The 13071-nt window shown below is 42.5% G+C and overlaps 1 protein-coding gene across 1 annotated transcript in view; it reads right to left on the bottom strand.

The window, feature by feature from the left end:
* LOC309716946 (uncharacterized protein) overlaps window positions 1–2699 on the bottom strand; it is a 4020-nt gene extending 1321 nt beyond the window's left edge. The window contains exon 1 of the mRNA XM_082551085.1: window positions 1–2699. This exon is cut by the window's left edge and continues 529 nt beyond it. Coding sequence (XP_082407211.1) covers window positions 1–2616 — 2616 coding nt within the window. The 5' untranslated portion in view covers window positions 2617–2699.
* Between the last annotated feature and the right edge of the window lie 10372 nt (window positions 2700–13071).

Below are 13071 nucleotides of genomic sequence, written 5' to 3'. Positions count from 1 at the left end.
GCTGTCTTTCAGTCCAGCTTTGTCCAGCCACTGGTAGGATTTCTGGATATCAGCCACCTCCTCTATCTGCCGGTGGTACATACCGTGCAGGGGCCTGTCCTTCCATGATGGTTCCTCGTCTCCCTCCTCTTTCTTGGGTTTCTGCTGCCTGAGGTATTCACTGAGCACTCGGTCAGTTGGGGCCATCTTCCCAATGTATTCTTGGATGTTCCTTGTCTCATCCTGGACTGTGGTGCTGACACTCACCAGTCCCCGGCCCCCTTCCTTCCGCTTAGCGTACAGCCTCAGGGTGCTGGACTTGGGGTGAAACCCTCCATGCATGGTCAGGAGCTTTCTTGTCTTTATGTCAGTGGCTTCTATCTCCTCCTTTGGCCAGCTTATTACCCCAGCAGGGTACCTGATCACGGGCAGGGCGTATGTGTTAATGGCCCGGATCTTGTTCTTACCATTCAGCTGACTCCTCAGGACTTGCCTGACCCTCTGCAGGTACTTGGTGGTTGCAGCCTTTCTAGCGGCCTCTTCATGGTTCCCATTTGCCTGCGGGATCCCCAGGTACTTGTAACTGTCCTCTATGTCTGCAATGTTGCCTTCTGGTAGTTCAATCCCCTCAGTTCTGACTACCTTCCCTCTCTTTGTTACCATCCGACTACACTTCTCCAGTCCGAACGACATTCCAATGTCATTGCTGTATAGCCTGGTAGTGTGGATCAGTGAATCGATGTCTCGTTCACTCTTGGCATACAGCTTGATGTCATCCATGTACAGGAGGTGGCTGACAACTGCTCCGTTCCGTAGTCGGTATCCGTAGCCAGTCTTGTTAATGATCTCACTGAGGGGGTTCAGGCCTATGCAGAACAGCAGTGGGGACAGAGCATGTCCTTGGTAGATCCCGCACTTGATGGTAACTTGTGCTATGGGCTTGGAGTTGGCCTCTAGTGTTGTACGCCACATCCCCATTGAGTTCCTGATGAAGGCTCTTAGGGTCCCATTGATCTTGTACAATTCTAGGCATTCCAGTATCCAGCTGTGGGGCATTGAGTCATAGGCCTTCTTGTAATCAATCCAGGCAGTGCACAGGTTGGTCAGTCTGGTCTTGCAGTCTCGGCTGATTGTTCTGTCTACCAGTAGCTGGTGTTTTGCACCTCTGGTATTCTTGCCAATTCCTTTCTGTGTCCCGCTCATGTATTGACCCATGTGCCTGTTCATCTTAGCCGATATGATGCCTGACAGGAGCTTCCATGTAGTACTGAGGCAGGTTATTGGTCGGTAGTTGGAGGGGACCGGTCCCTTCTTGGGGTCCTTGGGGATCAGGACCGTCCGGCCTTCAGTTAGCCATTCCGGGTGTCTTTCGTTAACTAGCAGCTGGTTCATTTGTGCTGCCAGACGCTCGTGGAGTGCAGTCAGCTTCTTCAGCCAGTAGGCGTGAACCATGTCGGGCCCTGGTGCTGTCCAACTCTTCATACTGGAGACCCTTTCTTGGATATCTGCCACTGTGATGGTTACTGGACCCTGTTCAGGGAGGTCGCTGTGGTCTGCCCTCAGATCCTCTAGCCACTGAGCATTGCCGTTATGGGTTGCATCCTTCTCCCATATGCTCTTCCAGTATTGCTCCGTCTCCAGCCTTGGTGGTGCTGTTCTCTTATTGTTCCCTTGCCACTGAGAGTACACCTTTGCTGGTTCTGTGGAGAACAGCTGGTTTATTCTCCTGCCTTCTATCTCTCTGGTGTACCTCCTCAAGCGGCTGGCCAAGGCTGTGAGTCTTTGCTTGGCAGTTTCCAAGGCCTCAGGTATGGACAACTTGCTGTATTTCTTAGGCACCTTCTTTGTCGCACCTTTCTGCAACTCCGTTAGTTGGCTAACCTCCCTCCGTGCTACTTTGATCTTGCCCTCTAGCCTCCTTCTCCATGGAGGGTACTGCCCCTTGTGGCTGTTCAACTTGTAGCCAAGCATCTCACTGATCACTGCTGCCGTATTGTAGATCAGCTTGTTAGTGTCGGTAATCGTGGTTGTAGGTATTGCCCGTAGTGCTGCATTAACATCATCTAGCAGACCTTCTGAGGGTACTTCACGTAATCTTGGTAACCGGCTACGGGGGATCCAGGTTTCAAGCTTGGCCATGATCCTATTTTTCAGGTCAGTTCCTCTCGCACTCAACGATCCTTCTCCTATCGCACTTGGGGCTATGTACCCAATCTCGGGTGGGGGTGATGATATCTCCCCCCTGACCTGGCGTCCTGACTCCTCCTTGCCGTAGCATTTGTGTTGTACCTCGTCAATCTCTAGCTGTGAGAGCAGTCCCTTCTTTCGAATGTTGGAACACTGAGCTACTAGTTGTTTCGCCGTCATTGTGGATGTTGGGTATCGAAGAATCCATAGGTCCCTCATCCTATTCATGTAGCCCCTTCCGCCGGGGTTACTTGCGTAGTAGCATTCCAACAACGCCCTGTTTTCGTCCCTTGCCCACCGATGCCTTCTTGTTCCAGTAGCCCACTTTTCGTCAGGGTGCCCTGGTTCCTCAACACCTGACGCGGACCTTGTTGATCCGGGCGACGTCCGAGCCGGCATGCCTTCATATTTATCTGTCTCGCTCATGTCTGCGGTAGGCTTGCTTAGCATAGGGGGTCTAGCCTTAGGACCCTTACTGGATACAGACGCCCCAGGCAGGAATCGAACTTGCGATCCTCTGTTCCAAAGGCGTGTAGTTTAACCACTACGCTATCCAGCAGCTATATATATATATATATATATATATACGTGTGTGTATATATATATATATATATATATATGTGTGTGTATATATATATGTATATGTATATGTGTATAATTACACACAGACTAACTAGACAAATGTTGCCTTAACTGATCTCAAAGCAGTGAAAGATGAGCCATTGACCAGAAAGTTTATCTACAATGCTTATGTGCAAAAAAGGCTTCATTGTTAGAATGCAGAATGCAGACACTGTCATGGTCCTGGGTCGTTGACCCAGCGTTTTGTGTTTATTCTGATTTTGTATTAGTTTAGGGTTGAACCTGAAGTTTGGTGTATATTCAGCCCTACCTGTGTCTGTCCTTGGTGCTCTGTTCATGTCCCCGTGTTGTGTTGTAAATCAGTCTGTGTGTTACCTGCTTTACTTTGAAGGCTCGTGTTCTGGATTTCCTGTTCTATTCTGACTGTCTGTGTCTGTTGTCATTGTGTTCAGCTTGTGTCCTCCAGTCATCATGTGTATTCAGATCAGCTGTTCTTCCCTCCTGTGTGCGATTACCCGATTACCTTGTGTATGTGTGTATGTGTATATATAGTGGGTGTCGGTCTGTGTTCGTTGTCGGCTTGTCTGCGTTCTATGGTGTTTCGTTCCTGTCTCTGCGTCTCTCTGCCCCGCACCCCTTTTGTATGGTCTCAGGTTTGTCATTTAGTTCTCCCAGTTTAGGTTTCTTCAGTTGTTTTGTCATGCTTCATTGCCTGTTTTTGCCACTGCCACCTTGTAAATAATCGTCACTCGAATCATCAGTCACTGCCGCATTTTGGGTCCTCCTTTTCCTCCAACACCACACGGCTCACCCCGCCAGCTGTGACAAACACGACCATTAAAATGAAAGAAACTGTACAATCGAATGACTGCAGTCACAAGATGGAATTTACAACAGCTATTTACAGGATGGATACAAACAGTGTTGTGTTCCATTAAGGTGCTCATTGCTACCACTGGGTACTGGTCATATTTCAAACTTACAAAATTAATTTAGCCAGTTATCAGCCCAGGTACCTCCTATTTGTAGCATTGTTAAGTAAAATTTACAAGCTAAGCTAATTTAGTTACTCTGTTTATTTCAAGCAGCTCATATCCTAACACTAAACTAAATGACTAACAGTAAATGTATTTCATCGTTTTTTAATGTCTTTTTAATGATTTAATATCGAGCACAGCAGACCTGGCTTTGACAAGCTCATTCTTGAAACAATACCTCATTAGACTTGACTGCTACACATCTCTCTTGGGCTGTCTCATTTTCAGGCTTTATTTACGCACAAACATGTCTTGTATCAGCCTGATTGTGCTTGGTTCTTTTATCCATTCTGCTTACCAGTTTGTCAGCTTAATTTTTTTTCTGTAGCCTCAATTCTTTCCTTTTTTCCACCTTCCTAATTCTGTCTGTATTTCTATTATTTTCTCATCTCTGTCTGCTCTGTTTCTATTGCCTGCAGCGGTACAGAGAATAACAGCAGTGGTAGAAAAGGTGAATAATAAAAAAGGGATTTACACATTTCATACCTTTATATTTTCTCCAGATGCTTTTCCATATGTGACAGTTATGTGGGAGATTACATCTTAATTGATAGACCTACTACATCTCATTCCTTCAATCAGAATTACAGTTGCTATTTATCTAAATGAAACATGAAAGCACATAAGAGGAAAGTTGAAGGACATTCCTTGAGGACTGGAGTGTGGAATAGTAAATATGTATGCATGCATACAGGGTGTACCCCGCCTCTCACCCTATGACAGCTGGGATAGGCTCCAGCGCCCCCCGCGACCCTGAAAAAGATAAGTGGAAGCGAATGGATGGTAGTGTCAGTTTTTCCCTCAGTATTGCCATTGTACAGGAGTTCTCAAGTTAGCTTGGTGAAAGTTACCAATGAAAATTCTTTTTCATTCATTCTAAAAAAATGTTCCTAATATATGGATGCAGCCATCTGACGGTAGTAGTACTGTTTTTGTAAAGGAGTGGACATGGTTGTTGACAATACTCAGGTAGGCTGTAGAATTTAAACTATGCTTGTTTGGTCTGGGGAATATTTCCTGGATACACTTTCATCCAGTGTTGCAGCAGAAATTAACTATATGCTGATATTAGGAAATAGTGAAGTCCTTTGGGGAAAGTTTGATTGTGTTTCTTATTTTTCATACCATGTGGGAGCTCATGAAAACTTAGCTATGCTAAAAGATCTTTTGTTAAAAGGATTGGCGTAATAAGCATATGCTTCAGCCTAGGGCTGCACGATTTTGCATAAAATGAGAATCACGATTTTTTTTTGCTTAGAATTGAGATCACGATTCTCTCACGATTTTCTTTTCCAGTATAAATATTTATTGCGCTTATTAACTGCACATCAACTTTGTAACAGTTGAGACTGAACAGAAAAACAATAAATAAACATAAAAACAACAAATGTCTCACATTTTGTCATTGCCGCAAAATGTTGTACTGCTTGAAATTCCGTCTCCACCATTGCTCGACACTGCGTAAAGAGCAGAAAAATAGTTGCGGGACGGCACTGCGTAGCGTTTGTCTAGGGTGTTGATCATTTTCCTAAATCCCTCGTTTTGCACAGTGTTGATGGGAGCCATATCTTTGGTCAGGTGATAAGTAATGGCCTCCGTAATTTCTTTGTGCCTGCGGGAGTTCGACGGGTATAGGGAAGCGCTGTATAATGTTCCCGTTATTGATGTTTGGGTGGTTGACCGGGACGGATTTTCCCCAGTCACTTTCTCGTCATCCCTGACGTGCCAATTTTAGCAGCCAGCTTCTGTACCACGTGGTATAAGGCTCCGCCCTTGTCATTTGTTGAGCAGGAAGAGTGAGCGCTTGTTTTCATGCAGATTACGTCCCGGATCAAAATGCGGTACAATCGTCGTCTTTTTTCTTTTTTTTTCTTTTTTTAAATCGTTGTCATTTGGAAATGAGATCGCACATGAATTGAGATCGCGATTTTCTAATGATTAATCGTGCAGCCCTACTTCAGCAAATACCTTTTGATTAGCCTTGTCTCCTGCTTTCTTGCTTTGTGTTAATCTTTATTCCGTATTCACTGAGACATTTGCTAATCAATAAATCATCAATAAATGAAAAATAAATGTGTGGGAGCTGATGAAAAATATTTAGCCAGGCACTCATGAACAAGTATGAACATTATATTCTTTACTGACACCCAGTGTTGGTCAAGTTACTTGAAAAAAGTAATCAGTAACTAATTACTGATTACTCCCCCCAAAAAGTAATCCCGTTACTTTACTGATTACTTATTTTCAAAAGTAATTAATTACTTAGTTACTTAGTTACTTTTTAAAAACACGATTTACAACCTGAAGAGGTGATAAAGTGATAGATCTTTCAGCCCAATTCTACTTTTTCTACATAATCCATCATACAAAATGTAATCAAATGGAAAAGTCTCTTTTTAAAACTTGTTTTATCAGTTTTAATCTTTTAACTTTATGCATCAAGCAAAACATTTAATTATATGCAACATTCTCTGACTTGAATAAATTAGTTTAACATTTAAACCTATTTTCTACACATTCCAGCACATAAAATAAAATATTTTTTGTGTTTTCACTCACTCTTTTAAACAGATGCAAGTAAAACACAGCAGAAAATAAATAAAGTCAAAGACTCAGCGGTCCTTTTGCTCTATTTTCACCTGTAAAGCAGGAGCAGGGTAGGCGGAGGGTTACCCTGGTGCAGGTGTGCCGCGGTCAGTTGAAGAATCCGCGCGAGTGTCTCTGTGAGTTTCCCATCACGTCGTAGCTACTCGGTGCTTGCTCGGAAGTTTAGGGGTTTTTTTCGCTGTAAAAAGAAGTTTTCTTCCCACGCACGATGGACGCTAATGTTTTTGTCACTTTTTATGGAATCAAACTCAAAGTAAGGTCAGTACTTCCACACTTTAAACGCTGCACACTCATACTCTCTCCCGCACTCGATATATGATCCATTGTTGATCTGCACACAGCTGCTGTCACCAACGTCGCACTTGCTTACGTCACTGTCATGAGACATTCTCGCAAAAAAAATCACGGTTTTAGTAACGCAGTAACGCAGCGTTCCTACGGGAAAGTAACGGTAATCTAATTACCGATTTTGCAATAGTAATCCCTTACTTTACTCGTTACTTGAAAAAAGTAATCAGATTACAGTAACGCGTTACTGTAATCTGATTGGGCAGTAACGCGTTACTTGTAACGCGTTACTGCCCATCTCTGCTGACACCCCTAAAAAACAGAACTTAATTTTTCACAGAGATTCTGGTCGTGTCCAAATTCATGGGCTGCATCCTCCTGAGGCCGCATTTGTAGACCGATTACGTCACAGCGACGTGCCGAAGGCTGTCTAAATTCGTAGACTGCTCCGAATGCAGCCGACAAATGCGTCCTCCTTTTCTCCGAATTTGAAGGATGGGTCGGGTGTGTCCTTCGTGGCCTACCATATCCCAGAATTCATAGCGCGGCCCAGCCAAACTCCAGTTTCCAACAATGGCGGCTGCTACTAAGTTTTAAAATTACTCATACTAATCTTTCTGGGTCACAAAATAAACTTTTAAAATATTTTCAGGCGAGAAAGTAGCTGTGTAAACATCAAATATCTTCGGAGGCGTCTGCTACCCACCAGCTCGATAGCTAGCCGGGAGCTCGAGGGTTACTGATGCGGCCGAGAACGGCACGACTCCCGGCACATCATTTTCAGATCACCGCAGACTTTCGCTGCTCGGGTTAAACGTAATATATAAGTCACTTAGACAACCTAAAAATGTTATTGTTGGGCTTTTTTCAGTGTTTTGTTTGTTCGTGAGTAAATCGGTTTGGCTGAGATTAAAGTTATTAGATTCGATTAGATAAAATAAAACTTTATTAATCCCCTGAGTGGGTTCCTCCTTGGTTTTTACACAGCTGACTAAACGTCAAACAGAAAACTGATTAAACAGAAGTATGAGACAGTCGAGAATTTACGCCAGTGTCCTGTTATATTTTAGATAGCAAGGAGCACACGGCTGAGTTTATTAAACTCCACCGAGACAGCGGTGACGCTAATCTGAAGGCTAGACCGTCCAATTTCACGGCCGTTTACTTCCGGCCTACCCGACCTTCTGAGGACCCGGCCCACGTAGACCACGAAGGCCGGGTCCTCAGGAGGATGCAGCCCATGAATTTGGACACAACCTCTGTGATCTCTGTGCTGTTACAGTCATTCAAACTGCTAATGTATTTGAATGCAGAGTTCATAAGAGTTGTACAATAAGCTGTCTTACCAGAATTCAGGACTGTGATTTGAACATTAATGGCACATCAAAGGTCAGTTTTCTGTATGACTCGCATGAAATCTGACTAATGGTGTATTTTATAATCTTCCGATATTTACTGTAGCTGTTTTTCTTCTGGTTGCCAGATTGTCTTTGCATTCTTAAGCCTTGGTTACAGTTCCCGTTACACATCATTGAAATCTGCTTGAAGTCCGTTGTCTGGTTTAATAGTGTAGTTGATTGATTGCAATATAAATTGTCAGCAGATGACTGAGAATTTGAGAACATGTTCTGTGTGGATTCCCGGGAATATCTGTTACTTTCTGTTACTTTTTACTGTAAGTTTCTTCAGGGGTAAGTGTGATGATGTACTGGGTTATGAGTGTTGGAGTGGTTACTCAAAAAAAGGTATTACATACTATTCTTTAATTTTACATTACTTTAATTAGTTTCCAGGTAGCATAAATAAGTAGATTACATTACATTACCAATGTTTTACTACATCACCTGTGTAATCGCTAGTTCATATCTTTACACTAAACTTTTCATTTTCCCATTTGATTTTCCCATTCTTTTAGTAGCCTTTTTAAGTATTACCACGAAGCAAAGCACTTCAAGGAAAAGTGATGCTGCTGTAGTTAGAAATATTTGTTTATCTCTGCTTATGTTACCTGTTAAACATCAATCCGTCTATGCTTAGTTGGGTCTGCATGCTCTTGAACATCAGTTTGAGTCTGGAAGCATCTCTCACTATTAGTTTTGTGTTAGCATTAAAGCTCATGTATAAGTGTTTAGCATATGACTTTTGTAGAGGTCTGTAGGGGTTTATATGTTGTGTTTGCATTGATGAAATGCTGTTTCTGGCCGAATTTGCTCAGTTCGCTCTTTACATGACATTTTCATCCCCCTGTGCAATGAATTAAAAGTAAATGTCACTCCTCAAAAGTTGTTGATCGCTCTCACATTTTAGTCTTTTTTACATCAAATGAGGTTAAGTGATGGTTGCATAAGAGTGCATACAAAGGCAGGCTTCATAATGTTTTTTCTGTTCAAGCATCATGCATATAATTGAAGAACTAGTACAAGTAAAGGCAGAATCATATTATATTTATTCTTCAAAAATCAAGTCATTTAAAAACATGCATTTGCACTGGCACTGAGCAGTACTGTTGCTGTGCAGTAACACAGAGCAGTATAGCACAGCCTTGCACCTGACACTAGATGAGTCTGGCTTGTCACGTATGGATGCTTATGAGTCAGCCATTTCTCATTGAAACAAAGTATTTAAAGTTCCCATAGGAAAAATGAACTGTGGAAAAAATGTAATGTGGCTTTATGCCCATTAAAAGATGTGTGTTTTTTCATGTCAGCACCTATTGCGCCAGAGGGAAGCAGAAGACATATGGAAATCTTGTGCACCCAGGTGCAAAACCTATAAGCTACAAGGTAAGTGTGATAACTGTGCGACAGACACACATGCAGTGGCTTACGTTTGCTGCACTCAGTAATTTACCATACATACGTGAATTTAGTTGGACAAGGTTCATTTAAAGGTTTGTGGCCTTAAATGTTTACCTGCTATAATTAATGACTAAAACAACAGGACCTCCAACTTCAAATAAAAAATACAGAGGAATTCAAACTTCAAGAGAAAAAAGAGATTATCTGTCTAACTTTAAAGAGCTTTAATTAATTGCGACTTATCAAGACTTTCCCATTTTTCAGTGTTGTGTTGTTTACTGTGTGTTATCACAATTAATTACTTGAATGATAGAGACCATTAATCTCTAATAAGGAAATTAAAAGCACCACTAGCACTGCATCCTGCATCAGGCAGTGCATAGACACTAAATCAGTTTGCAAAAGTAATGCGCAAGCAGTTTTAAAACCCACACCCTCAGTAATTGTGAAGTTAGAAGGCTTAGGAATTCTCAGTTTTTATTTGGCGTTATACTGATGGGCTTTACAATCCTGTCTTGACTTAACTCAGTCTCATCAATCAGTACCGTTTAAAGGCAGCACTTGGCTATAGAAAAGAAAATTTAAGACAATCAAAACAGAGCCGTGGTTAGACTACTTGCTGAGGGCACACCGTGTATATGCTCACTACAGTAACAATAATGCACGATGCATTGATCAAAGTCAGGTGGATATTGTGGGAGAATAGACAAATGCTTCACATCTGCAAATACTAACACATCACATTTGTCAGACTTGTTTACGTTTTTGCACATTTTCTTTTTTGATTTATTTTGATGATCCACCAGCTGACTGAGGCTTTTCTATATAGAGCTCATTTAGGCTCAGCAAGCATGCTTTTACACAAACATGTGCGTACACACATACAGCAGTGCTTCTTTATCTCATGCCTTATTTAGTTTCTGCATTCAGTAAGCAAAACCCAACAAGCCCAGCATGTCATAGATTCACTTATAATGAAATGAATGGGGAGGAAAAGTCCTGCACATTCAAGAGCAGATAACTCCAAACACAGTCATGTACACCAAAAACATACCTCCACACTTCATTACCTGCACTTCTGCAGTTTTATCTGACATTTCAGTTTGTAATCTCTTAAAAAAATAATTTCTCTTTGACAGGTTGTAATTAATCTGCAGCTTCTATGACGAAGTCAAAAAACAGCAGGGCATGATGAAATAAAACACTAATGCAAAAAGAGAAAGCATTCGGAAAGGAACAGTTTAAACCTTAATTTAATCAGGAAGTAAATCTCTTTTGCAAAGGTGTACCGGCTCAAGATAATTAGCTGGGCCTTCTTGATGTTTTCAAACCAAATGTGACAAGCAAGGGATGGATCTATGAAGCTGGACTATTTACGATCACAAGTAGTTAGTCGATGAGCATACCCAGATAACCCACACCGCCCCTTAACAGATTTAGGAAAGTTCCTGTTAAAGTTTCAACACTGGCTCCCATAAGTTTCCTGACAATAGAAATACGTCTGAGCTCTATTGGGTTACGAGCATGATCATGAAGTGGATCAGCCCAGAACTATACAGGAGGAACTTGTTAATGTTCAGAAGGAAGTAGGAAACACAGTCTCCAAAAACACTACACACTACACCATGATGGATTGGAATCTTGCAGTACCTGCAAGATCGCCCTGGTCAGGTATGTCTTAAGTTTTCCAGTGAACAGTAAATGATTCGGATAAAGCTTGGGACAAAGTGCTGTGGTCAGATAGAACCAAACTTGAGCTCTTTGGGTCACATTCAGCATTTTCTTCATTCAAACACGAGTTGATGCCAAAGGACACATTTCCCACTGTGAAGCACAGACATGGAAAGACACTGAGGCTGTGTTTCTCCTAAGGGTACAGCATGACATCACCAAATTGAGGGGCTAATGGAATGGCCGATGTACCATAACCATAACCTCCTTCCCTCACACAAAGCACTGAAGATGGGTTGTTGATAGGTGACCCAAAACATATTGCCAAGGCAACAAAGAAGGGCTAAATAAGAAAGATATTAAGTTCCGGGAGTCGCCTAGACAGTCTCCAGACATCAATCCTATAGAAATTCTGTGGAGGGAGCTGAAGATTTTAGCTGCCAAGTGGCAGCCTAGAAACCTGAAAGATTTAGAGTTTCTGTAAAGAGGAATGGGTCAAACACTCTGAGATGTGGTCACCAGCTGACCAACTGCAAGAAGGGTCTTACCGGAGTGCTTGCCAACAAGGGTTTCTCCGCCAATTGCTAAGTCATGTTTTCCTTGGGCATCTGATATTTATTCCATCCATCCATCCATCCATCCATCCATTCGCTTCCGCTTATCCTTTTCAGGGTCGCGGGGGGCGCTGGAGCCTATCCCAGCTGTCATAGGGCGAAAGGCGGGGTACACCCTGGACAGGTCGCCAGTCTGTCGCAGGGCCAACACACATATTTATTCCACTCAATGAAAATACATTTGTAACTTTTATCTACTGTGGTTTTCTAGACTTTTGGTTTTTATTCTGTCTCAATCCATTAAAATAAGATAAGATAAGATAACCTTTATTAGTCCCACACGTGGGAAATTTGTTTTGTCACAGCAGGAAGTGGACAGTGCAAAAGTTATGAGGCAAAAATTAGAATACAATAAGAATAAATACAGTACACAACTGTACAGAATAGAATAAAATAAAATACTATATACAGTAGAATAAAATAAAATAAATATACAATAAGATAAAAATAGAATACAAATACTATATACAACTGAGTAAAAATACAACGATGACAGAAAGGATTATTGCACTTAGTATTATTGCACATGTATGGATGTGTGTGCTTGATCAGTTAAAGTCTTTATTATGGAGTCTGACAGCAGTGAGGAGGAAAGACCTGCGAAATCTCTCCGTCCCACACCGTGGGTGCCGCAGTCTCCCACTGAAGGAGCTGCTCAGTGCTGTCACAGTCTGCTGCATGGGGTGGGAGATGTTGTCCATCAGGGATGACAGCTTAGCCGCCGTTCTCCTGTCACTCACCACCTCCACTGGGTCCAGAGGGCATCCTAGAACAGAGCTGGCCCTTCGGATCACCCTGTTCAGTCTCTTCCTGTCCCCAGCAGAGATGCTGCCGCCCCAGCAGACCACACCATAAAAGATAGCAGAAGCCACAACAGAGTCATAGAATTTCTTCAGGAGTGGGCCCTCCACTCCAAACGACCTGAGTCTCCGCAGCAGGTACAGCCTGCTCTGCCCTTTCCTGTAGAGGGCGTCTGAGTTATGAGTCCAGTCCAGTCTATTGTTCAGATGAACACCAAGGTACCTGTAGCTGTCCACAGCCTCAATGTCCATACTGTCATGGTCCTGCGACCATGACTCAGTGACTTTATGTTTATGTACTTATTGTTATTACTTTCATTATTATTCATGGCTGTTTTGGGATGGTTTGTGTTTGGGATTTTAGACACTGGGTTCTGGGTTTGTGCTCCCTCTGTTGGTCCCTGGTGTTAGTGTTCCCCTGTCTCGTCAGGTTAATCAGGTCCAGCTGTTTCCCCCATCTGTGTGTGATTTCCCAGTGTCTCTTTGTGTATTTATAGCGTGTGATTTC

Source organism: Aulonocara stuartgranti (genome assembly GCF_965226115.1).
Source record: "Aulonocara stuartgranti genome assembly, chromosome: 2".
Lineage (NCBI taxonomy): Eukaryota > Metazoa > Chordata > Actinopteri > Cichliformes > Cichlidae > Aulonocara > Aulonocara stuartgranti.
Note: the sequence above shows the minus strand (reverse complement) of the source record. Positions and strands in the feature narration are given on the sequence as shown.